Genomic DNA, 24,567 nt, shown 5'->3' on the forward strand with positions numbered 1-24,567 from the left:
AGTAAGCTTCTCTGACCACAATCAACGTTAGTATTCATAATTACATGATGACAATTTTCATCTGTTTAAACAAAAATGTAAAAAAAAAACTAAGCGAACAAACTGTATTCAAGAAAATTGATAATTTAAACAAAACAAATAAATAAAGGAAATCTTTGACCTGTACCACATTTTCCAGTTCAGACCTAGAATTCATAGACAACAGACATGTCTACATACTGTAATAAGGAAGGGGTAAAAAGGAAATGTTAATTCACATCTACGTTTCTCTTAGCCCATCATTATGTGGCTACTTTGATATGGTATACTGGAGAAAAAGGTAAGAGAAAAAATAAGCTTAGGAAAGATGAAAATGATTAGGAAAAAAAACAGGAAAAAGTAAAAAATGGAAAATCAAACTTGGATAAATAATTTCTTTATCAGACCAGGTTTTACGGCCCGAGTCCTCAATGCGTGGAGTTTGCAAGTTCTCCCCGTGTTTGCTTGGATTTCCACCAGGCGTTCCCATTAACCCACCTCCCCCAGTCCAATAACATGCAGGTCAGGTAAATTGGTGACCGTAAATTGGCCCTAGTGTGTGGTTGGGGTTGATGTGTGTGTGTGTGTGTGTGTGTGTGTGTGTGTGTGTGTGTGTGTGTGTGTGTGTGTGTGTTCGTTCACTGTGATGGATTGGCGCCTTGTCCAGGGTTTGTTCCTGCCTTGAGATGATGACCCTGTCCAGGACTGACTGACATTACAAGAAGAAACAACAGAGCTGGTTAGCACAGCTGCCAAGTGACACATTTGTATTCTAGGGCCACTTCTTTACTTACCTCCTCCTTCTTGTTTCATTATGTGTGGTGTTGGGGTCTCCAGCTATTGATCATTTTTATTCTTTTGCTTCTTTGATGTTTTCTCCCCATACCCTCTAGCTTTTCCCCTAGGTTTTTTTTTCCTTCATATTTTATTTCAAAACACCTTTTTGGGATCCCTAATTTTCATTCTTCCTTGTTATATGTCTATACTACTGTAACTTTTTCTGTTTTATGATTTCCATGACTGGTTGTGTTTCCAGTTGTTCACATATTCTTTTATTTTGTTCATCCAGTATTGCCCAAAATTCTGCAGTGTACAATAATGTTGGTACATATTTAGTTTTTATATAGATGGAATTTTCTTTTTATTCTGTATTACCAAGTTAGGGAAATGCTCGTCTTGTGAAATTTAAGAACTAAACTTTGAGATCTGTAAGAGAACCTGAAAGTAGTGGTTCAATCTTGTTAACCATTTGGGACAGTTCTCTGATGAGATGTTGGTCAAAATTTGTCCAGGGGTCTATGAACGTAGGAAGCATCAGGATACCACTGTTAGTGCTATAGGTCAGGTAAGAGGTTGAATCCAAGGGAGCAACTTATTTTTCACAAAAGGTATCAAATGTTTTTCTTAACTTTATTTAATAGATGCAGTGTCAAATTTTAATATTGTTTACTCTGGGTTATTTTTTATCTCTTATTTACTGTAAAAAATGTACAATAATGCAGAATGCTTGTGTGACCATGTGTTTTCAATGAATTCCCTCTGTTGGACAGCACCTTAAATTCAAGATGCCCCTAGTAAGTGAACATGTTTTTATTGTGCAGTATTTCCCCTTCCCAACAATCTGCTACAGAGTTACCCAGGAATAAAAAGTGTGCTGCTCCATGTTTTGATTACCATTTTCTCTTTTGATACAGGTATGGTTCCCGTAATGATTGTGGAGCCAAATACAAAATTAAAGTTCACCTTTTAAATTCCCAAAAGCAGCTATTGATGTCTTTTAAAAAGCAATACCCAGAGATTCCACAGTGGAATAACTGCTCCTATAATAAGGTATGAAATATATTGTGTGCATCTCTCCAATATAATAATACATGACAGCAAGGTGAAAAATTTATATTACTGCATTAATCAAAAAAAGTTGAAATTAATGTGTCATTTATATTAATGGCTAATTTCAAATGCACATGAAAAGTGTCAAAATTGCTTCTTCATCCATGACCATCATGGTATGCTATGGTGAATTTCCATTTCCTCGTAATATCACATGTAAATCTGAACCCAGCAATGGAAAGATGTCATTTTTTATAAAACAAAACATAATTTTCCACACTGGAACTTGCATCCATTACTTCTGTTATATCAAAATGATATCATTAAAAAAAACTACAGAGTGGTTCACATGTGACTTGAACTTTTATATTAGTGTAGAATTTCTACATATGAGTTATGTTTCTACACAGTCTACAATACAGTAAACATTAATATTTTTTGCTCTAATTTTTATCTTCCTGCATGCTATTCATCTTTTTGTCTACTAATCTTCAATAGCCTTTACTTGAAAGCCAGATGATGCATGGTCAACTTATTTTATGTACAAGAAGAAGTAAGGAAAACAATGAAGGATTCTTTTGTAGGAGCCAAAGGCAAGCTGTGAAGAAAAGCTATTCTCAGGACTGTTGACACGTTCCTAGCACACATTGTTTTGAGAGAGATGTAGAGGAAAGTGCATTTACAGCAAATCAATCTGATCTTAATTAAGGTGTTAGTCAAGAGTATTGTGATTTAAATTACAGTAATTCTTATCAAAATGTGCTTGCTTGTGAAACGATATGAAACCACATCAGTCTGATGTTCCTCTCACCAGTTTCAGTGCTTTAATAAGTCATTGCAGAGCATGCCTGCCAACTCTCTGACTTGTCTCTTTTTTTACTACAGTGCCACAGTACCGTGAGCAAAAACACAAACCTGTATGTTTAAGAAGAACATTTTTATGACAGTCACTTCTGTTTATTAAATATTTTAATATCAAACGCTAACATATTCCAAAACATGTGCATACGTTTAAGTGATCTTATTATTTTCGCAGGATCCAGCAATACTAAAATGGTTGTCACATAACTCTAAACACTATAAATCAAATGTTTTGTATTTGTGGTGTTGTTCACCTCCATTTATCACCACATATTCCATCCATCCATCCATTATCCAACCCGCTATATTCTAACTACAGGGTCATGGGGGTCTGCTGGAGCCAATCCCAGCCAACACAGGGTGCAAGGCACCACAGGGCATGCACACACACACACACACACACTAGGGACAATTTCAAATCGCCAATGCACCTAAGCTGCATGTTTTTGGTCTGTGGGAGGAAACCAGAATACCCGGAGGAAACCCACACAGACACAGGGAGAACATGCAAACTCCACGCAGGGAGGACCCAGTAAGCAATCCCAGGTCTCCTTACTGTGAGGCTACAGCGCTACCCACTGCGCCACCGTGCCGCCCTCACCACATATCTATACTAATAAAAGGCAAAGCCCTCACTGACTGACTGACTGACTCATCACTAATTCTCCAACTTCCCGTGTAGGTGGAAGGCTGAAATTTGGCAGGCTCATTCCTTACAGCTTACTTACAAAAGTTAGGCAGGTTTCATTTCGAAATTCTACGTGTAATGGTCATAACTGGAACCTCTTTTTTGTCCATATACTGGAATGGAGGAGGCGGAGTCGCGTATCGCGTCATCACGCCTCTTACGTAATCACATGAACTGAAAACAAGGAAGAGCCTCAAAGAGCGCTGAAGAAAACATTCATTATACAATTGAGAAGGCACAAGAGAGCGGCTCACGTGAACTGACTGAATGCAGCACGAGGGATCACTTCGATACTGCGGAAACAAAGCACGGTGTAAACCGTAAGTTTAACTTTATAGAAACGCTCCCGCTGCCGTTTGCAATACCATATTCGCAACATACAAGTTTAATGAGAAGACACGAGGTATAAATGAGACTTTGGATCACTTTGTAACGGACTTAAAATTGCTGTAGCGAGAAACTTTTAACTGCCGGGTCTTAGCTAACATTAAATAAAGCCGTGGATATCACAACATCACACAAGAGAGCGGCTCACGTGAACTGACTGAATGCAGCTTCACGAAATAAAAAGATCCTTAACAAATTGTTATTGGTATATTTTCCCTCAATTTAAAAAGGTTTTCTTCTTAATAAAAATTTAAAAGCAGTACTTCGCCGCTGCGAAGCGCGGGGATTTGGCTATTTATATATATATATATATATATATATATATAGATATATACAGTATGTAGATATGTATGTATATATATATATATATATATATATGTGAATGTATGTATGTATATACTGTATATGTATATATATATATATATATGTAGATATGTATGTATGTATATACTGTATGTATGTATATATATATATATGTATATATGTGTATATATATATATGTGTATATATGTGTATATATATGTATATGTATGTATATGTATATATATGTAGATATATATATATGTATATATATGTATATATGTATATGTATATATATATATATATGTAGATATGTAAATATATATGTATATGTATATATATGTTTACATAACCTCTTTAACACACTACTTCGCTGCGAAGCGCGGGTATTTTGCTAGTTAATTCAATATTTTGCAATATATACAGTGTGTAGCTCTATATCTTTTTTTAAATTTCAGCCCTATCCAAAATGTTTCCAGGGCAAGATTCAACCTGTGAGCATTGCAATCGAGCTCCAGCCTCACTGGCCATATGTTCTGTGCGTATACCGTATTAACAACATTTTGGACAAAAACCTTTGCATGTCTATCAGATAGCCTTGGTGTCACAATCACTCCTAACCCTTTAACAACTGGGTTTGGTGTATTCCCACTGTGGCAAGCGGCTGGGGGTGGCACCCAGCCGGGATGCCCAGAAGGACCGGAGGAGGGCTTACGCCTCCTCCAGAACATGACGGGGTGACCGCCCTGGTGGCTTTGGGGACCACGGGAACTGAGCTTGGAAGCTCAACCCTATAGGTGCCCGTGGTCACCGCCAGGGGGCGCCCCAAGCCTCATGGAGCCCGGGAAACATTCACTTCCGCCCCACCTGGGAAGATGGAGGAAGATCCTTCCAGGGATGCCCGGAGTGCTTCCGCATGCAAGGGCAGCACTTCCACCACACCAGGAAGTGCTGCCGGAAGAGTGTCATCAGGTACCTGGTGCACATCTGGGTGGGAATAAAAGGGGCCGCCTCCCTACAGTCAGAGAGCTAGAGTCGGGAGTGGGAGCAGGACGAAGCACCCGTGAAGAGAGGAAAGGCGGCCCACATACAGGGAGAGAAAGGCCCGTGTTGGGAGTGATTGGTGCTGGGAGCACTGTGTGCTGTACGGGACTATGTTTCAGTAATAAACGTGTATTTTATAAAGAAGTGGTGTCTGTCTGGTGGTGTTCGAACCCAGGTCTCACACCAGATTGCCTTAAAGTGGAGACAAAGAAACTGTAATTTCCTTTACTACACTACTAGCATGTAGACTTATCTTACTCAACTGGAAGAATCCCAACCCACCATCTTTAATCAGTAGAACTGATGTTTTATTCTACATGAAATCAGAAAAAATCTAATTCTCACTCAGAGGATATGTTCAGATCTGTTTTAAAACATGGCAGGCTCTAATCAATAACATTTTAGAATAATCTATATCAGGGAAAATATATAAGACACTCTTTTTTTGCCTAGCTCTCCTCTATTTCTTTTGGGTGGGGATTGAATTTTGATTTTGTTAAGTTTGACTTGATTGTGCGGATTGTTGTTTGCTTTCAATGAAAATCAATTTAAAAAATCAGCCTGTTATTCCAATACAAGATAGAACAAGAGTCAACAGCGTGAAGGAACACTAAAGCTAAACAAAGAATAAAATAGTCCCCTTGGGAACATCTTGATGCACATGTGCTGGTTGTGCAGAATCGTCTGAAAACACATGTACACGCCAAAGGAGAATGATAAATAATGCTGCAATTATATCTTTTTATGTTTCACTTTGTAGTTATGTTCTTGTAATGTTTCATTTGTGCAGGACAGTTTTGGGTTTGGTGCATATGTTGGGCAAAATAGGAGTTATGGTCTACTTTGGTGGCTCTCTTTGTTTTATCATCTTTTGCATTTTCTCCACATAATTTCCCTGATAATTTCCATTTTATTTTTGACCTCTGGGTTACACATTCAAAATGCAGTAAGTCACAAAAGGTATGGAGTCATTATTCGCACTTTATGTCTGTTACCTAGAGTGAAATAAAAGTTTGCATGAAAATCATACCAGATATCTAAAAATATGTCATTTTTGTAATTAGCAGCATCTGAAACTGCTTGCATTGTAATGTAATATGGCATGTATTTGTAGTCCCCAAAATAGTATTTGTATGATCAGTGGAAATATGTAAAAATAAAGACTATTTCAGTTTAGTGTGGTTTCAAAATAAGGGAAAAGGTGACTGTCTTTGTAGTAACGTACTAAATAATGCATTCTTTTATTGCCTATTTAATCATTTAGTTACATTCACTGCAGATGAATGAGTCCCGTTCTCTTTTAACGAGAAACTGTGATATATGTGTGATAAAAATACTCCTTTCCGCTTTGTAAATTGCTATTTGTCATTTAACCTTTTGTTATCCTTTTCTCTTCCCCTCAACTGCAGGTCCAACGTGTTTTCCGCAACTATGGGCCAGGTGTGCGCTTTGTTGTCTTCTCCCATCAAGGAATAGACAATAAGTTTTGGGCAGGGCACTATGGAGCGCGGATTGCCAACAGTACTGTTAAGGTTTTTCCTGATAATTGTTGAAAGGAGATTATTTAAAAGAAGACTTTTTTTTTGTAACTTTGTTTGATGCTGTACAGAAGAGTTATGTACTTATATGCAATTATGCTAATATGTCTGTCTAAAATCATTTTATTTATGTTTTACAACAAATATTTAAAAATCTTAAGAAATAAATACCATAAAGTCATTCTAATAATTATACAGTATAATTTGATTGTTAGAATGAAAATAAAATGTATGCAAGCTAATAAATTAAAATTAAGTGCCAATGTTCTTGTACTGTTCATTTTTTTATGTTGTAAAACAAGAAGTAGACAAGCAAAAAGGTATGGGGGCATCTCCGTCACCCTGCATAATATAAATGCAAAAAAAAGCAATTTTTTAACAAAGAAAGTGTCAACATCTTTTGTCCAATGTAGTACTGATTCAAAGGTGGCCGAACTGCTGGTCATATGAGGTCCAGATAGGGAAGGGCAGGTCCAGAAGGGTGGAAAAGAAGTGTCATCAGAGGGGGAACACTCATCAGTCTTCCATTCTGCAAAGGGAGGAAGAGAGAAGGCATTAACACACAGCGCCAACATCTGGTTGGGCATGTAATTACTATCAGCAGAGACATTAAGCTGCCTCCCAAGCGTATGCGCGTGACAACATGTTTCATGAAAATATTATCTCTCATTCATAGACTACCTTTTCCTTCTGGTCTGATTCCTGGTTTTATGTGAATTGCTGCCATGATAAATTCTAAAAAGCAGAGATACAAATAGGAATCTGTCAGAATTTTTGGAAATCAATCATGCACCTCAAGAAAACCTGAATAATTCATCCATCCATTTTTCAACCCGCTGAATCCAAACACAGGGTCATGGGGGTCTGCTGGAGCCAATCCCAGCCAACACAGGGTACAAGGCAGGAAACAAACCCCGGGCAGGGTGCCAGCCCACCGCAGGGCACACACACACACACACACCCAGGGACAATTTAGAATCGCCAATGCACCTAACCTGCATGTCTTTGGACTGTGGGAGGAAACCCACGCAGACACGGGGAGAACATGCAAACTCCACGCAGGGAGGACCCAGGAAGTGAACTCGGGTCTCCTTACTGTGAGGCAGCAGCGCTACCCACTGCGCCACCGTGCCACCCATTATTAATACACAATGCATTTAAAATTTTCTATTTTAAGTGTTGTATTTCTGTGTCACAAGAAGTACTAGGGTGTTGTACCATGTTAGCCATTATGAATGTAGTGAGAAGTCAAGCAAAATGACACCTTTTATTGGCAAACTAAAAAGATTACAATATGCGAGCTTTTGAGGCAACTCAGGCCCCTTTTTCAGGCAAAATGTAATACAGAAACTGGAGTTCCCTGTGTATATATAGACACCAGGACAAATAACAACATTAAAAAAACCTTTCAGTGAGACATCATAGATATAAAAAATAAACAGAGCACTCCAGAATAAGATTCATTTAATTAGAGAGAAGAACAATGTATGGTCAAGATCTTTGAATAAGATAACTGTCCAACAAAGTCTTTTGAAGTTTCTGATGAGTTGAGGTAAAACAGGCTTTAAGTTTTTTTTAGGCTTTGACTCCTACTGGTTAATGATTAACAGTATGCATCTGAGACAAGCATTACAAGTTTTTTTCTTACATTTTATTCACTATATAGTCCGCATTTTAAGCCAACATCAACAAAATGTAATCCATCTATCTTATGTAAGTTTATAAAATGAGGTGTCTGAACCTACTCATTGGTGCCTTGTGCTAGATGTTGGAGAAGAGAGGCTGATGCTTCTTCTAAAAGAAAAGATTTGAAACATTCATTAACACAGTGCTATGGAATAGCGAGACATTTTGTTCACTTCAGATATAGTTAAAGTCTTTACCCATCTTCTGTTTTTTCATTAATGGCTCCATATAGTCTAGACTTGAAAACAGAAAAAAGCATAATATTTACCTAGGGAAATGTTACTAAATGAACCAAAAGAACATACACAAAAATGACACTGTCCAAGCTGTGCATCATTTCTGTACCTTCTAATTTTTTCTTATGTTCTTGGTCATCATTTAGAAGGGCATTTGCTAACTCAGTCCAATGTGAGTATTTCCTTCAGTGATTTAAAAAAACAGCATTAAATATAAAATGGTAAACCTTCTAATTATTTGTTTTTGATTTACAACATGAGTAAGCATAAATGCGACATTACTGCAGAACTGACAAAAAAGTTATTAAAGGAAATTTAAACTTCATTTACCCCTTGGGGCTTGAGTTCTCAAGCAACATTATACACCACCACTTCCTCAAAGCTGGCATGTCATTCAAAAGAGGATCAAGCATAATCAAGTTATTAAAACTAAGTTTTATGTTATAAAAATATTTATGCAAACCATTACAAACATGCATTTAAAATAACTGGATTTTGAAAGGTAGGTGTTTCTGGAACATCAAAATCACTAGGGACAGCATGCTTAAAGTAAAACAAACAAACAAAAAATTATATAAATAAAATTAACTGAACTCAACACAATACCCAACACAAATTGTAGAAGGTTTCAAAAACGGGTACCCACAATCAGATACAATCCTGCCTCCACAAATACTGCAATGAAAGAAGAGAGAACTAAAGTTGAGACATACCTCATTAAAGTCAAAGGGGGCCTCAAGGATGATATACAGCGCATTCTACAGAGAAACCACAAAATGTTTATTTGGAAACCTGGACACAACATTATATACAGACATACACAAAAATAGAGTTAATGTATGAAATGGTCATAACATCAACATGAAAATTCCACAGTCATTGCTATTCATCTGACTTGGAAGGCCCTAATACAAGGAACAAAAAATGAATCAAAGAAAAAAAAAATACTGATCTAAAATGTGTCTAGGTATCAAAGAAAAAAAGGTTAATTATGACATTTACAATGTCAAATCCTGATCGTGATTTCCATTGTCCAGGAGACACATGTTGGGCAATTCTCCTACAGGAAAAAAATAAGTAAACATGCGTAAGGCATTTTTACATTAACACTAAAAGTTTTCTTCATAAGTATATTAGTAAATATTAAATTACTATAATCAAATAATATTAATATATTATTATATGAGTAAACAGAAAGTAAATTCATACAAAGGACTTTTTAAAGTGACAAGATTATCTAAAGTTCTGCAACAAGAAACACGTTTTTTGAACTGAACAACATGCTGGAGTAGAACCTTCACCAGAACAGAACTTCATACTTCATTTGAACACCAAAATTCTCTGGGTCGCAACCACAAATGAGTCAAATAAAAAACCTGCACACAGCAACATAAGATATGTCACCAAATCCTTCTGGGTCATCTCTCTTCTCATAAAAAGAATCCAGAAAGTATATTTCTTTCTGCTTTGGCTTCAACACCTATTATGTGATAGGCAGAGTTTATTGAATCAAACAGTAAGTCGCAATCCATTCTCTTTTTTCATACATTTTGCAGGTGTATCTGTAGATGAGGATATGTCAATAAACAATTCTCTTGGCAATCTAAAGCCATAATTATGGGAATAATACAGTTTACAGCTTTGTAATAGGTTTGTATGTTAATCTTAATTGCTATAATGGGGATTATAAATGTTCTGAAATTTAAATATGCAATGGAGAAACTAACTGATTTAAGGACTGATCAAAGTGCATTTGTTTTAATATTCTTCTGCTGCCACCTGAAACTACGCATCTAGCATTATTAGGTGATATAATATTGGTTTGCAATGTCACATTCTATTTGCTTGTATGACACTAGTACAATAAAATGTATTGCCTATAATACATATTTGTAGTTGTTTCACCTGCTTATTCCTATATCTGTTTAATTGCCCAAGGTTATATATGTAGAAGGGAAGGGAGAAGGAAGTGCTAAACTGCTGTACCTGACAAGAGTGAAGAGTGTATGGGTTTTGAGGTATTCTGTTAAAGTTTGTGTAATTAAGCATAAAAGGCAAAATAGGGTCACATACAACTGTATGCAGCACAAATGTCTAGTCAAAAAGTTTAAGATTAATTTCAAAGAAGGTGAATACATAGAAAAAATATATTTACTGTAAACATACACATAGTCTGTAATGTCTTGAAGGAGTCCAAATTGGTATTACTAGTGCATCCTTCATGTGAGAATTGGCCTAAAATGAGAACAAATTGGTTAGTACTTTGAATATTGCAAAAATGATGGTCTCATTATATATAAAATGATAACTTCTTACAGGTAAACTTTGCAATGGATCAAGATTTCTTGGAGGCCCCCAAGTGGCAGTGACATACAAATCTCCCATGTAAATGTCTTTCCCCTGCACAGAACAATTCAAAATCTAAATGTATAAATTTTGTTTCTTCTGTATATCAAAATATCAGTACAAACATCAAAAATAGAAATATTTCACCATTCTCAGTGGAAGTGTATATTCATTAACAGTAGGAACATACCTTTAGACTCAGATTTGTTGCACCAAGTGTAAGCATGCATTACCAATCTATAAAACAGAAGCTAAATGTTAAGAATTATTTACAACATGCCATATAATGCAGTAATTGCTTGACAACTTATAGTGGATTCCATCCAAGATTCTGGTCCAATTGTCTTAAAATCTGATCTTGTCAACCAGACTCCTCCCACTTCCAAAAGTCTCTCAGTCTGTGACAGTTTGGTATCCATTACAAACCTGATCTGTGGCAAAATAGCAAATGACCATTGTACAATTTCCATTAAACATACAAATTTCCTTTAACATAAACTGCCCACATCTTAATATTACACATATGCTGTGGCATAGCATGCTTCAAGTACATACCATTTTCTCCTGCATGGGGTGTAACATAAATCCCCAAGATATTCTGTTTGCTTTCACATTCTGCAGACTTGTGAGACCTTCACAATGAATTCCACATTGACCTGGAATACACACAAAACAGTATTAGTTTAGGTTGCAACACACACTTACACTCACAAATTTGTCATTTTCACCATTAAATGCGACTGCAGTGGCTGGACAGGCTGCTTGAAATGTTCCTGGGTGACTTATTGAATGCACTGGGGATGTGATTGCTTGATGAACAGCTGATGGAGATGGAGGGGAAGGAGCTAAAGAAGCTGCTTGCAGAGCTGCAAAACAGTTTTTTCAAGTAAAAGAGGAGACATTTCAATACAATATTTTTGAACATGACATGATAATAGATAGATAGATAGATAGATAGATAGATAGATAGATAGATAGATAGATAGATAGATAGATAGATAGATAGATAGATAGATAGATAGATAGAACTGCCTTTCCAGTAGAATCGAAGGCAATTTTACTCCCTGGATAAATCTTTCTCAGCTTAGCCAGTGCCTTCTGATTGACACTCTGATTGTGTTGATGTATAATGGATCTCATCAAGAACACATGAGCAGACAGAGAGAGCATATTCAGAAAATAATTGTTTTTCCACATCTCTGCAAAAAGCTGCTCTGCCCTCTGAGAATTTATCCACCCTTGCAATTCTGGAACCAATGAAATTCTTCTCATTGGTATTGGTGGAATGTATCATACAGAGCATAGTGCTCAGCGGATCCTGTGACAGGATGACCATTTGAATCAGGTGTGACTTTTTTAACATTGAGCCAAGGCAAATTTATTTTTAAGTTTTCTTTAACTGCCATTTCAATGTTGTCACAGGTTGCCTCTGCTAGTCGTCCTTCATTTGGATTAAATAAAGGTCTCTCTGGCTCCCGCAACTTGCAGTGGTTTACCAAACCCCTGGCAAAGTCATAAACAACCACATTTGGAATATGCATCCAGGACAGCAATATATCAGCATAGTCTCTTGGACTTACGCTCTGACCCCGTGGGGTATGCGAAAACTAACAAATTCCTAATACAAGAAATTGTATAAGGCGAAATAAAGAACAACAAAAAAAAAAATCATCTGATATAAATAGCTTTTAACACCAAAAACAAGACATATTAACAAACCTCCACTCACCTGATGCACCCCAAACCTTCTGAAACACCTTGTCATATGTGCTTTGAGTTTGCATTTTTGCCCTTAAGCACATGACAAGATCCATTTTTGAGCCCTTAGAGTCAAGCTTGTATTGTTTACAAAGTTTTCTGATGGTGTTAACCTTTAGAAATGACAATAATGAGAAAGTAGTACCTTCTAATAACAAAAACTCCTCATACTGTTGTGTATAGTAATTTACCTTTAAATTCATGACTTCATTTGTGAGACACTCCTCTGTAATATCAATGTCACCTTCATCTTGGGACTTATTTGACACATGTACTTTAGCATACTCTGTGTTAGCAACAATGTGACTTGCTCTGGTTTGGTGTCCTATCCAGGGTGCTCACTGATGGTAACTTGGCAAAACTATCACGGTTGCCTGGAAAAAGGGAAAAGACTTCAAAATCGACCCTTTCAAATTACATTCAGGCAGCTGTTAACAAGTAAAAATGTCATGAGCTTACATTTCACAAAGCCTTTACCAAGAATTTCTCTTTCCACGGACTTCCAATAGTCTTCCATATCCACCTCCCCTTTAAAATCTGGTGGGGGTTCTTTCACGTCACTTGCTGAAAAAAAAAAGATTTTTATTATAATGGCTCATTGTTGCTTATTGCCACACTATCCCTCGAGCACAAAAACTCTGGGATTGAAGTCCTGCTGTCCTCTGCAAAGAACAGCTCAACCAGGCATGCATGTACTCAAGAAGTCCTTACCAGCCATTTTAAAGACACCCTTTTTGTGTAAGTCCATGATAACAATAGGAGGATGATGCCCACAGTGCACACAATAGAAATTATAATCATGACATCAGTGCCTCAAAATGTAGGTATGCATGCAATATGGCATTATGACTTGGGTGGGGCACTTCATTAGTTTTTTCAAGGCTGCTTATGACCCTTTCAACAGCTGTGTGACTCTAAACGTGGAGAAAACAAACATGTTCAGGCACTAAGACAAGCATATATATATATATTTCAGAAACTTTTCTAAAATGCAGCAGTCACAATGTACATACAGACAGCATTCTCAGTATGAAATACAGTAATGCTAAAATGTAATGGTAAACTACATATATCTTTATTACATTGCTATGAGAAAAATAATAAAAATAAAACAATTTTGTACTCATACAATCATCCAAGGTTGATATTAAATTGGACATTCCCTCTATGTGAATAAAAAAGTAAATGGGCCTCATTGATTTTGGCCCAGTGCATTTATGGGTCCAAGTGGAGTGCACTTGTAATAAACCATTCAAGTTACAATTATGGGTAAAGGTATAATTGCAAATAATGTGTCTTTGCTTCCATCCATAATGTATCTACTTCCTGTCTTATACCGATTAAGTACAATGTCTAGTATACATTGTCAGGTGGACAGCACAGGTGAGTGAGGGAGTAATCACATTCAGTGATCAACACAGGAAAGTATTTCCATTACATTAAGAATGTAAAACTAAGCTATAATGTGTTCCGACTATATGGTTTTGGTTTTTATTATTTTTAAAATCTTCTGTGTACTTGACTCTACCTGGTAAAATCTACTGAGATGAATACCTTTATTTAGATTGGTAAAGTACCTGAATTGAATTATGCAAAAAAAGACACAGATGGATGCTCATAATGATATGGTCATCAAAATTATGTAAGCCATCTTTCCATTCTTGATAATGGAAGAAACTGTCACAAAGTCCACATCGTCTGTAATATGTGGAAACATCTAAAAAAAAAAAGAAAGAAAAGCAGGCAGAAATAATTCAACATAATAATAATAATAATAATAATAATAATAATAATAATAATAATTCATTACATTTATATAGCGCTTTTCTCAGTACTCAAAGTCACTGTAAAACTACAATATGAATAAGCTTGATAGGTAGCTGTGCGCATGGAGGTGCTATAGTTTTGCACATCACATCAATAAACAAGAAATTTTAAGAGATCAAAGACAACAACAGAATACAAATAATACTTAAAAAATACTTACATATTTGACAAAAAACTGTTTACAACATAATATGACAAACCTGTAACAATACCAGAGAACATGATGACCTTTCCTTTATGGGTAATAGGAATTGAATCAGACAAAGGAACCTTTCCAGGGCAGTGGGCACAACATGTCTCATATGGAATCAAGTGCATTGGGAAGTCACCCATTTTTGGTGTGGCACAAACTTCCCAAGGCAAAACATCTGGGATTGTTTTATTCCTCAGAATGTACTGCATAAGTGTCACAAGTAAATGGCCTCTAGGAGGATAGCAAACATCACATGACTGTTGTTCAGAATCATAGGAGCCACTGTAAATGGTGACAGAGTCAAAAACCTCATTTCCTGTTGTCTTAGCTTTTTTAAAGTGTTCAGGGCGTGTTTGAAATAAATGCCATTTAGATATAGCCTTGTGTATACATGAAGATACAGGCTTGCAAGAGGCACAGTGCCAGGTATTCAATTTCTTGTTATAATGGACCATCACCCTCCCCAAACGAGACCTGAATGATATACGTGGTTCAAACACTAATAGATATATTTGTGATTTTTATTCTCCAAGAGAAATCTCTTTACTTAATGGCGTCTGCTGTGTTTCTGCCATCTGTTTATGATGTAAACATGTTTTCATTGTCTCTTTACCAAACCATTTTGCTTGTATCATTCTAGTTAATACTTCTTCCTGAAGTGTAATGTCTGGCATAGCAGTAACTGGAGAGAAGGCCAAAGACCTCAGACGGAAGCATTCAAATCCCATGAATCCACTCCTTTGAGAAAATTCTGATGCTTGTTTGCATTTCTCTAACTCACAGATCACAACATGTTTAGCTCCCCATGTGCACTTTTGAACATGAATGGGGTATCTAGGTCCAGTGGAAGTTTTTGCCACTGCAAAAATGCCCCTTCTAGAATCAATACAAACCGAAGGAAGCCTGTTATATTCATTTATTTCAATGTTTGTTGAGGAATGTTGTCTTTTTATATGTAACTTGAGATTTTTCTTGTACAACCTCAAATTACAAAAGGAACAAAATATCTTCTTCTCTTTTGCATGTTGTAGAATTTGTGATCCTCTAAAACTAGTGACAGGCGCTGCTGAACTGACATTGATTGTAGCAATGGAGGGCACAGTCTCTTTGGGAGAAGTACTGGGGATATTCTCTCTGGTGGGCACAGCGGGGGTAGTCTGTCTAGTGGGCATGGGTGTGACCAATTTTTGACATTTTTGTAAGTGAGTTAAAAACCTTTGTCTTTTGACAATGACTTTTAAACACAAACAACAATGGAAATGGCCACTTGTGACACACCCTGTGTTGCATCTGTAGATAGTAAAACCTGCCAAACAATAGAAATGCAGGATTAGTTCAGCTCTTGAAACTTTATTTGAAAAGCTCTAATTCAAACATCTAACAATCAATATTGCTTGCAAGTAAAGTAGCCTATCGCCGTTTTTTAAATTTAACACATTTGCATACACAACTGGCATAATTACCTGCATAATTTACAACATGGTCTTCATGGCTCTGAAGGTGAGACTGCATGATGCTATAGTCTCCTTTCTTTTTGCAAAGTGGGCACTTGTACATATTGTGATATTTAATCAGTGTTGGTTTTATATTCTCTCCGTAAATTGAGAAATGTGGCTGTGAAAATCAAGACAATAATAATATGTAATTCTAATTTGGCAGAAAGCGCTATCGTTATTTTATAAATATACAGCTAACTTAACACTTCAACTACAGAAAATTCAAGTTAAATATCTAATACACATTAATGAAGACGATACACATATACCTCTCATTATTGTACACTAACACTGCACATACACTAATCAGGGGTAGGCAACGTCGGTCCTGGAGTGCCACAGTATGTGCAGGTTTTTGTTCCAACCCAGTTCCTTAATGAGAACTCAATTATTGCTGATGAAGCACATATTGCTTAAGTGACATTTTAATGCTTCATTTTAGTGGTCTCGCTTGTTAAGGTTCTCCAACCTTAATTGCTTATTTCAATCTTAAACTGCTGCATTCAGTGTTTTAATTGCTCCTTATTAGCAATAAGATGTAAAACAGGGGTAGGCAATGTCGGTCCTGGTGAGCCGCAGTGGCTACAGGTTTTCATTCAACCCAATTGCTTAATTAGAAACCAATCATTGCCAATCTCAGACCTTATTTAATTTTATGGCTTGTTAGTCTGTGCAATGTAAGGCTTTTATATCGTAGATTTTTTTCCTTTCCAAGGATATCATCCAAATGATTTGAAGCCTAAAACAGATCATTTTCAGTCTGTCACATTTTTCTATTAAGTGTTTTATTAAATCAAACCGTGCATGATGAACACACACAGATGTAATTGGAAAAAAGCTAGCTGGAGAACTGCTGGCTGCTTTGTCTTTTACATCTTATTGCTAATAAGGAGCAATTAAAACACTGAATGCAGCAGTTTAAGATTGAAATAAGCAATTAAGGTTGGAGAACCTTAACAAGCGAGACCACTAAAATGAAGCATTAAAATGTCACTTAAGCAATGTGTGCTTCATCAGCAATAATTGAGTTCTTGTTAAGGAACTGGGTTGTAACAAAAACCTGCACATACCGTGGCACTCCAGGACCGACGTTGCCTACCCCTGCACTACATAACATCACATAAATAAGTTAAAACGTTAATACTGCTGAAATAGTAAGACATGACTCTTTAAAACAAATAATACATGAAAGGAAAAGGATTAATTAAAACGATATGTTTTAAAATAGGACATCTAGCCAATGTTAAAATTACAATAAACACAAAACACTTGGATTCGTAGCGTACGCTATTTATAATTGTACATTAGTTTTGTTTAATGGCTCTGAAGTTTCTATAAACATACCGAGCTTTTTATTTTGTGAGTCCATACCTGATTTTGTTGTGCCATTATTCCGTAAACGCTTTCAGCTCCCTTTCGAAAAACTGTACAACTACTCTTCTCTTTCTATTTTTAATACCATGTGATGTGGTGGGCGTGTAGCTGTGGAAGGCTAGGGGCGTGGAAGGCCAAGTCTGCGACCTGCAGCCGCAACTCGTTTTATTAGGAAGCCAGAGAGTGCTATCAACAGTTGGCTCGTTGGTCTAGGGGTATGATTCTCGCTTTGGGTGCGAGAGGTCCCGGGTTCAAATCCCGGACGAGCCCACTTTTGGTCGGTGTTAAAATCAACGGTTATTCACTACACTTACATTAACATAGAAACACTGAAGAAACCTCGTTGTCAATCAAGCGGCGACTTCGGTCAGCTAAATGAGCAGAGCCCCTTCTGGGTAGCGACGACAGTTCTAAAGAAGATTAATTATGAATGGCATGCTATAAAATCATTTATGTTAAAAAGGTGTAGATTTTCAAAACGTGATTTCATGTACACAGCTGGTCAATGTATTTGGAAAGAGTTTTGCAAATCGTGGGAAGTGGCAAGAAGCATATACTGTGTCAGCCATCACAAACATAAAGCTTTGGCCCGTACGGGGATCGAACCCGCGACCTTGGCGTTATTAGCACCACGCTCTAACCAACTGAGCTAACCGGCCACACAGCAACCGGAATTCACTCCAGTCTCATTTTTCGTTAATATAGATAAATTATTTATTGTTCAGACAAATTCTTTTAAATAGTTGCACATGTGAGCAGCTATGCAATTGGCTTGCACTACGGAAAAAGAGCTTATAAGGTTAAGCTTAACAAGACGCAAGTTTCTACAACAGGTCGCGCATAATGTTTTTTTTTCTCTTCTAGAAATTCCTTTTCCAGTGGTCTTTACACGATTTTTTTTCCTCCTGAAACCGTATGAAAATAAGTGAGCACGATTTAAGTAAACAAAACAGCTAAACGCGTTCAAATGCCATATACTGTATATGCCTCTAATAGACCGGAAGTGATGCGGTGATTGGCATATGAATGCTCCACACATGCGCACAAAGTACGGGGCGGTGCTTCTTTTTTTATACTCCTCGATCTATTCACCTACAGCAGGGCTATTCAAATACTAATTCATTTGGGCCAGATTTTCAAAACTACGAAATGTAGCCGGGCCAGACATTTTCAACGGCTATTAAGCAACAGGTAATAAGAAATTTTAAACCAACACAAATGAATGTATTGAAAAGAAGTAATGTTTATTCATTGTTCACCTTTGAAATCTGGTCACATTTGACACAGGCACATGAAAGTTATAACTGAACAGAATCTGAGGTATTAGCAAAACTTTTTTCTCCACTTTTGAAATAAAAAAAACAAACATTTTGGTCATATGTGGCCTAGGCACATGTGAAAGTGCATAAAAACAAAAACGTGCACAGTATTAGCAATAACATTTGTTTACCTTTTGAAACAAAATAAATATTTTGTTGATATATGACCCAGGCAGATTGCAAAGTGCATTTAACTGTTTAAAAAGAACTATCAGTGCTATCAAAGGTATCAGTGCACAAACTCATAACAAGTGATAATAGTAACTAACACATATGAACATTCTACTGCATACTGAGGGTTTTATATCACCATATGTCTGATTAGCAGTACCTTTCTTGTAAACAAAAAGGAGGCAGTATGCATATGTTGCATTTGGATTAAGTTTAGGGTACTGTGAAGGTATGTAGAGACCAAGTGTCCTACCGCTACATGTTTTGTTTAATTGGTGAAAAAACATAATATTTAAAATATGAAACTGATGGATCGTTAAGTAGAATAATTCTTGACATTTCTATAGCACTTTATTCACTACTCAAAGCACTTTGCAAACTCCACACAGGGAGGACCCAGGATGCAAACCCATGATCTTCTTATTGCGAGGCGGTGGCACTTCCATTATCTCCAGGTGCATTGTACTGCATAATATTGTACTTGATAGTTTAAAATTACAAACACAGAATTTCCGAAATAGATGAATATTAACCCCATTTTAATAATTAGCACTACATTCTACAAAAAGAGTTATGTATTCCCACAAAGCAATCATTGCTTAATTTGATTGAGTTTTAAAGAAAACTCCAAACTTTTTGTGTGTTTTCATCAGCTGCAGTCTTTCTAATTTGTTCTTTGCTTTGAGCGTCAGTGGCTGATTATTGTCCTCATGATAGCCATGAATCTGCAGAATCGAAGTGTGTGAGTGGAGAGCCAGCCAATCGTATGAAGAGAAGTACAGAGACACGGTTCTCATTAGAATAACAGTTAGATTTATTTGTGAAAACACATGTTTGCACTTGCTTGATGAAACTGGAAATCAACTAAGACTCAGCACACAATTGATTATAGAATAATTTAATATGTAATATGTAACCCTAATCTTCCAACCAGCTATACGGCCGAGGTGCGGTACAACATACTGGCGCGTACTATCATAAAAAAAAAAAATCACTGTATCATAGACTATTACCACCACCTCCAGATATATAACAACGTGTTGCATTGTGGGATAAATGTTCCTAGGCTACACGGAGTTTGCATTCATGGTCTTTACTATTGTAGGAATTTATGAAGGAATTTCTGAAGGCTTGAAAATGTGTTTTTCTCTGTGTTTCTGTTGGGACCATGGGCTTGGCCACTTGAAAGTTGCCACTGGGCTGCAAATGGCCTGTGGACCAACATTTGAATAAGCGGGGCTTAGAGTGATCTTTAAACTTCACAGTTCAGTTTGTGCCTGCGTTTTTGTTGTCTACTTATTCAAAATATGTGTGTTTATGTCATACCAGTTTAAACTTGATTGAATTTTACACACTTAAGATATTAAAATGAATTTGAGATGTCTATAATATGTTTCAACTAGACAATTTTGACAATAAGAGCTATCTGTAATTCAGTACTAACTACAAATTGTGAATAAGAGATATCTACGACATACTTAGCGATATGCAGTATATTAAGTACTTATACTAAGTACTAAATTCCTGAAGATTTGTCTGATTTCAGTCTATTTAATCTGAGCAGTACTTCTCCCTCTACAATTTCCAACACACTCAGTACCTCCTTAGTAGTCCCATTTACAGCTGGGAGGTTATCTACTTCCTCACTTGTGAAGTGATAAATGCTTATTTAGAGTATCCTCTATTTCACTGTCTGTATCTTTTAATTGCACTTTACTATTCCTGATGCACTTCACTTCCTCCTTCTTTTACTATTAGAATAGTGAAAGAATCTCTTTGGGTCATCTTCTGCCTTATCTGCTATATTCCTCTCCAACTGTCTTTTAGTCTCCTTGATATCCTTCCTAATAGTTGCCCTCAAGTTCTCATATGCCCTACAATTCACACTGGAGTTACTGAAACCAGTGGATAGAACATCAGTTCATCACACGGCACACTCACTTACTCCTGGCCATCTTAGAGTTCAGAAGAACACAGTACAGAAGCAACTCCACCTGGGGCCCAAATCTGAGTCCAAGCATTAAGGTTGCTCTTAATCTTGCTGTCATAATTCAACCCTAACCCTAACTAACTCTAACCCTTCCTACATTTGCCTGCCACCTTGAATTTAACACGGCTAGGGTAAGTTCTGCCTCTTTCTAACTCTGTATTGCAATTAAAGAGTTCTTAAAGTAGATTGATGGATACTGGAATTGTTAATTTTGAGAATATACATTTCAAAAAACTAAATTAAATTATGATGAATAAATTTGCTTTTAAATAGCAAATAAGAAAACACATCATCACATTTCTTCACGTTATATTTGATCATATTACTTTTTAATCTTTTTATTTTTGTTGAAGCCATATACATAAATTATGGTAGCAATTTCTGCAATATACATTTGATTTAAACTGATTCTTATCTCCTATCAACAAAAACATGCATAGACTCACAATATAGCATAGCCGATTACACTTCCTACTTAAACTAGTTATCAAAACATTCAGGGAATTGTTAAGCAGGTAGACAAGGCACATTTTCAGTAGCCAAGTACAATGATAAATATAACAACTGTTTCAGCATAAACAGGATTTTTGTAAAATAAAACATCTTTGTAAAGGCCCACTTTCTAAACATTACAAGAAAAGTCTTTTTTTTTCTTTCCAGAAACATTCTGCTTATTTCTCCAACATGTGTTAAACAAGTTAATTTAAGATCAATTTAGATTGTATTTATAATGCTGTATAAATTGTTTTTAAAGAACTCACAAAAGACAGAAAATAGCCAGTACTGCACTGTGGGTAGTGGTGTTGCCTCATAGCTGTTGGTGACCAGATTAAAATCTTGGCATTGTCACTATAATAAGAACACTAGGAAGTCACCATTTTATGTACATACATGAAGATTATTTCTGATGTGCAGGTCATCATGGTGTTGATGTTGCTGCCTCAAAACTGCTGAGTCCATTCCCAGAAACAAGACAGTTTCCGGTGTTAGTGTGTTCATGAGAGGACCGTGTGTAGGACTGATGTCCTGTTTGGGATTGGTTCCCACCTTGACGTTGACGCTTCCAGGGTATGCTCAGACTTCTAAATGAACACTTAAGTGGGTCCAAGGACTGGATGCAAAGATAAAATGGTCTCAGGTCATCCAAGCTGAAATGTTAGGATTAAGGATATTTTTTTATGTGTGGTTCAAAATAGATAGCAGTTATCCGACCGTATGTCCTCTGTTCAATCTGGCTAGTGTGCTATCACTTTTACCCTTTGTTCGAATCCAGTTACGCCTTTAAAAATAAAGATGCCAAATGGGTTCTTTGGAGCAATGCCATAAAGTAACTATTTTTGGTCTCCAAAACAACCATCCACATGAAGGCTCAAGAAGAATTTTTTGTTTATATCTGTAACAAGTTCTGCAAATAGTGAAGAATATGTGATAAGATGTTTATGAAATACTGTATATTAACTGTTTCATGGACTTGTTGTTGCATACGATGATATAGGATAAGTTTAGGTTTTCTTAATCTCTTAGTATACTGCTATAGGCAGCCTACCGTACATTAAAGTTTTCTGTTTTGTCCACATATCTGGGACCTTTGCAAAACCCAAGAACTGATTTCATATGCAAAGAATCCATCACAGAATGAAATGTTTTTTGTCAAGCTTTGGTTTTTGAGGAACCACAGGTCAGGTCAGGTTAGGTGAGGTTAAGGAGCATGCACAACCCACCACACGATGAAACAGCTTGAGATCCTGGTTGGCAACCCTCCAAGCAGACACGTGGTCCAGTCTGTTCAGAAATGACCATCTATCTGCTGCAGCCAGGTATTACGTGGAATCCCCTTGGCCTGGTCCAGCTGCTTGGGTCCTCAACAATGAGAATTCTGCAGACCAAATCAACCCTGTCCAACACCCAGTCCATGCAAGCATTGAACAGAGTAGGAGCAAGAACACACCCCTGACAAACCCCAGAATCAAATGGGAAAAATGCAGAGGTTCTGCATCCACTCTGCAAAGCACTCACAGTACCAGTGTACAGGCTGACCATGATATCCAGCAACCTTGAGGGGATCCCACAAAGTCTCAGGATGTGCCACAGGCCAGCTCCATTAACTGAGGCAAAAGCTTTACAAAAACCTACAAAGGCTGCAAAGAAACTGCCGATTTTTGCGTTTATGCTCCATGAGAACCCTCAGTGCCAGGATGCGGTCAATGGTAGACTTCTTAAGCATAAAACCAGACTGTTCTGGTCTCTGGTAGGTGATAACAGATTGTACTGAGGATGACCCTAGCAAGGATCTTACCTGCCACCAAGAGCAGTGTTATTCCCCTGTAGTTGCCTCAATCCAGGCGATCACCCTTCCCTTTCCAGATAGGAACGACAAGTCCTGTTTTCCAATCAGTTGGGATGATGCCAGTCTCCCAAATGGAAGCAAAGATTGCTTGCAATGACAGAAGGACAGCCTTACCACCAGCCTGGATAAGTTTCTCCAGGATACCACAGATCCCTGCAGCCTTCCCTACCTTAAGCTGGTTCACCACCTGTGCAATCTCAGTGAGTCTGGGTGGTTTACAGCTAATTGAAGGATAATGGGTCAAAAACCATGGACCCAGAGATGTCTATTATCCTATGTGGAGGATCAGCTTTAAACAGCTGCTCAAAGTAGCCAACCCAACGGGTCACAATTGCAGTGTCATCCGTAAGGATTGTTCCATCAGCCACCCTGACTACAACTCTCTGAGGAACAGATTCAGATGGGCGTAATGCTTTGATTCCTTTGTAAGCAGGACATGGGTCGTTGGACCATAAATAGTGTGTCACTTGCTCACAGATTCCACTAACAAATGCCTCCTTATCTACCCTCACAGTCCTCGCAGCCATCCTTCTCAGTTCCTGGTGCAGACCGGAGTTGCCATCAAGCCATGCCCTGCGACTCCTCTTGATGATATCCAGGGTGCCCTGCGAGATGAAACCTTCCTTCTGGGAGCACTGGTAACACCAACACAACCCTCAGCAAACTTAAGGGTCTTGTCACGTAAGGTGTCCCTCATCAAATTAGCATCAGCAGCTGTGCCCAAGCCTGTAAGATCCTCACACAAACTGTGTGCAGACTCTTTAGAAACAGCCTGATCTTGGAATCTGGCCAGGTCCAGCCTCATTTTCCTAGTAGAATACTGGACCTAAGCTGAATCTTCAGAGTAGCAACAACAAGTCTGTGGTCAGAATTCACAAACTAGGCACTTCTGTAGACCCTGCAGTTTTGTAAGAGCCTCCAGTGTCTGCCCACAAGGATGTGATTGATCTCCCTCACCGCACCACCAGTATTGGAGTACCAAGTCCAATGATGCAGTTCAGGGTGCTGGAACCAGGATCCAGTGATCCGCAGCCCCTGACCTTTTGCAAAGTCAAGGAACATGGAGCCACTTTCACCATGGTCTCCAGACCCATGGGGACCGACACATTTTTCATAGCCAGTCCTGTTAGAGCCAGTGGTCGCATTAAAGTCACCCAT

The 24,567-nt window shown here is 37.4% G+C and overlaps 2 protein-coding genes, 1 long non-coding RNA gene and 2 other non-coding genes across 5 annotated transcripts in view; 2 read left to right on the forward strand and 3 right to left on the reverse strand.

The window, feature by feature from the left end:
• LOC114669500 (F-box only protein 44-like) overlaps nt 1-7,013 on the forward strand; it is a 560,525-nt gene extending 553,512 nt beyond the window's left edge. Inside the window, exons 7-8 of the mRNA XM_051923561.1 lie at nt 1,713-1,848; nt 6,538-7,013. Of these exons, the coding sequence (XP_051779521.1) occupies nt 1,713-1,848; nt 6,538-6,681 (280 nt within the window). The 3' untranslated portion in view covers nt 6,682-7,013. The remainder of the gene's footprint in view (nt 1-1,712; nt 1,849-6,537) is intronic.
• A 6,050-nt stretch (nt 7,014-13,063) lies between these two features.
• Nucleotides 13,064-14,404, reverse strand: LOC114642550 (uncharacterized). Its single transcript, XR_007934232.1, has 3 exons — nt 14,270-14,404; nt 13,404-13,606; nt 13,064-13,256 (listed from the first exon to the last, which is right to left on the reverse strand). It is a non-coding gene; the product is annotated as an uncharacterized LOC114642550 (long non-coding RNA).
• A 550-nt stretch (nt 14,405-14,954) lies between these two features.
• On the reverse strand, nt 14,955-16,321 carry LOC127526791 (uncharacterized). Its single transcript, XM_051923569.1, has 2 exons — nt 16,176-16,321; nt 14,955-16,018 (listed from the first exon to the last, which is right to left on the reverse strand). Exons 1-2 carry the CDS (start codon nt 16,267-16,269, stop codon nt 15,234-15,236), a joined length of 879 nt encoding a protein of 292 aa, XP_051779529.1. The 5' UTR covers nt 16,270-16,321; the 3' UTR covers nt 14,955-15,233.
• A 1,459-nt stretch (nt 16,322-17,780) lies between these two features.
• Nucleotides 17,781-17,852, forward strand: trnap-ugg (transfer RNA proline (anticodon UGG)). Its single transcript has one exon. It is a non-coding gene; the product is annotated as a tRNA-Pro (tRNA).
• Nucleotides 17,853-18,167: 315 nt separating this feature from the next.
• Nucleotides 18,168-18,241, reverse strand: trnai-aau (transfer RNA isoleucine (anticodon AAU)). The gene has a single exon. It is a non-coding gene; the product is annotated as a tRNA-Ile (tRNA).
• Between the last annotated feature and the right edge of the window lie 6,326 nt (nt 18,242-24,567).

The sequence above is a fragment of the Erpetoichthys calabaricus genome, chromosome 2 (assembly GCF_900747795.2).
Source record: "Erpetoichthys calabaricus chromosome 2, fErpCal1.3, whole genome shotgun sequence".
Lineage (NCBI taxonomy): Eukaryota > Metazoa > Chordata > Cladistia > Polypteriformes > Polypteridae > Erpetoichthys > Erpetoichthys calabaricus.

Excerpts from the sequence above, each read along its gene's own strand:
- LOC127526791 (XM_051923569.1), bottom strand. The coding sequence starts at position 16,269 with ATGTACAAGTGCCCACTTTGCAAAAAGAAAGGAGACTATAGCATCATG. Across the intron at positions 16,019-16,175 it reads CCATGTTGTAAATTATGCAG|GTTTTACTATCTACAGATGC; the intron begins GTAATTATGCCA and ends ATTGTTTGGCAG.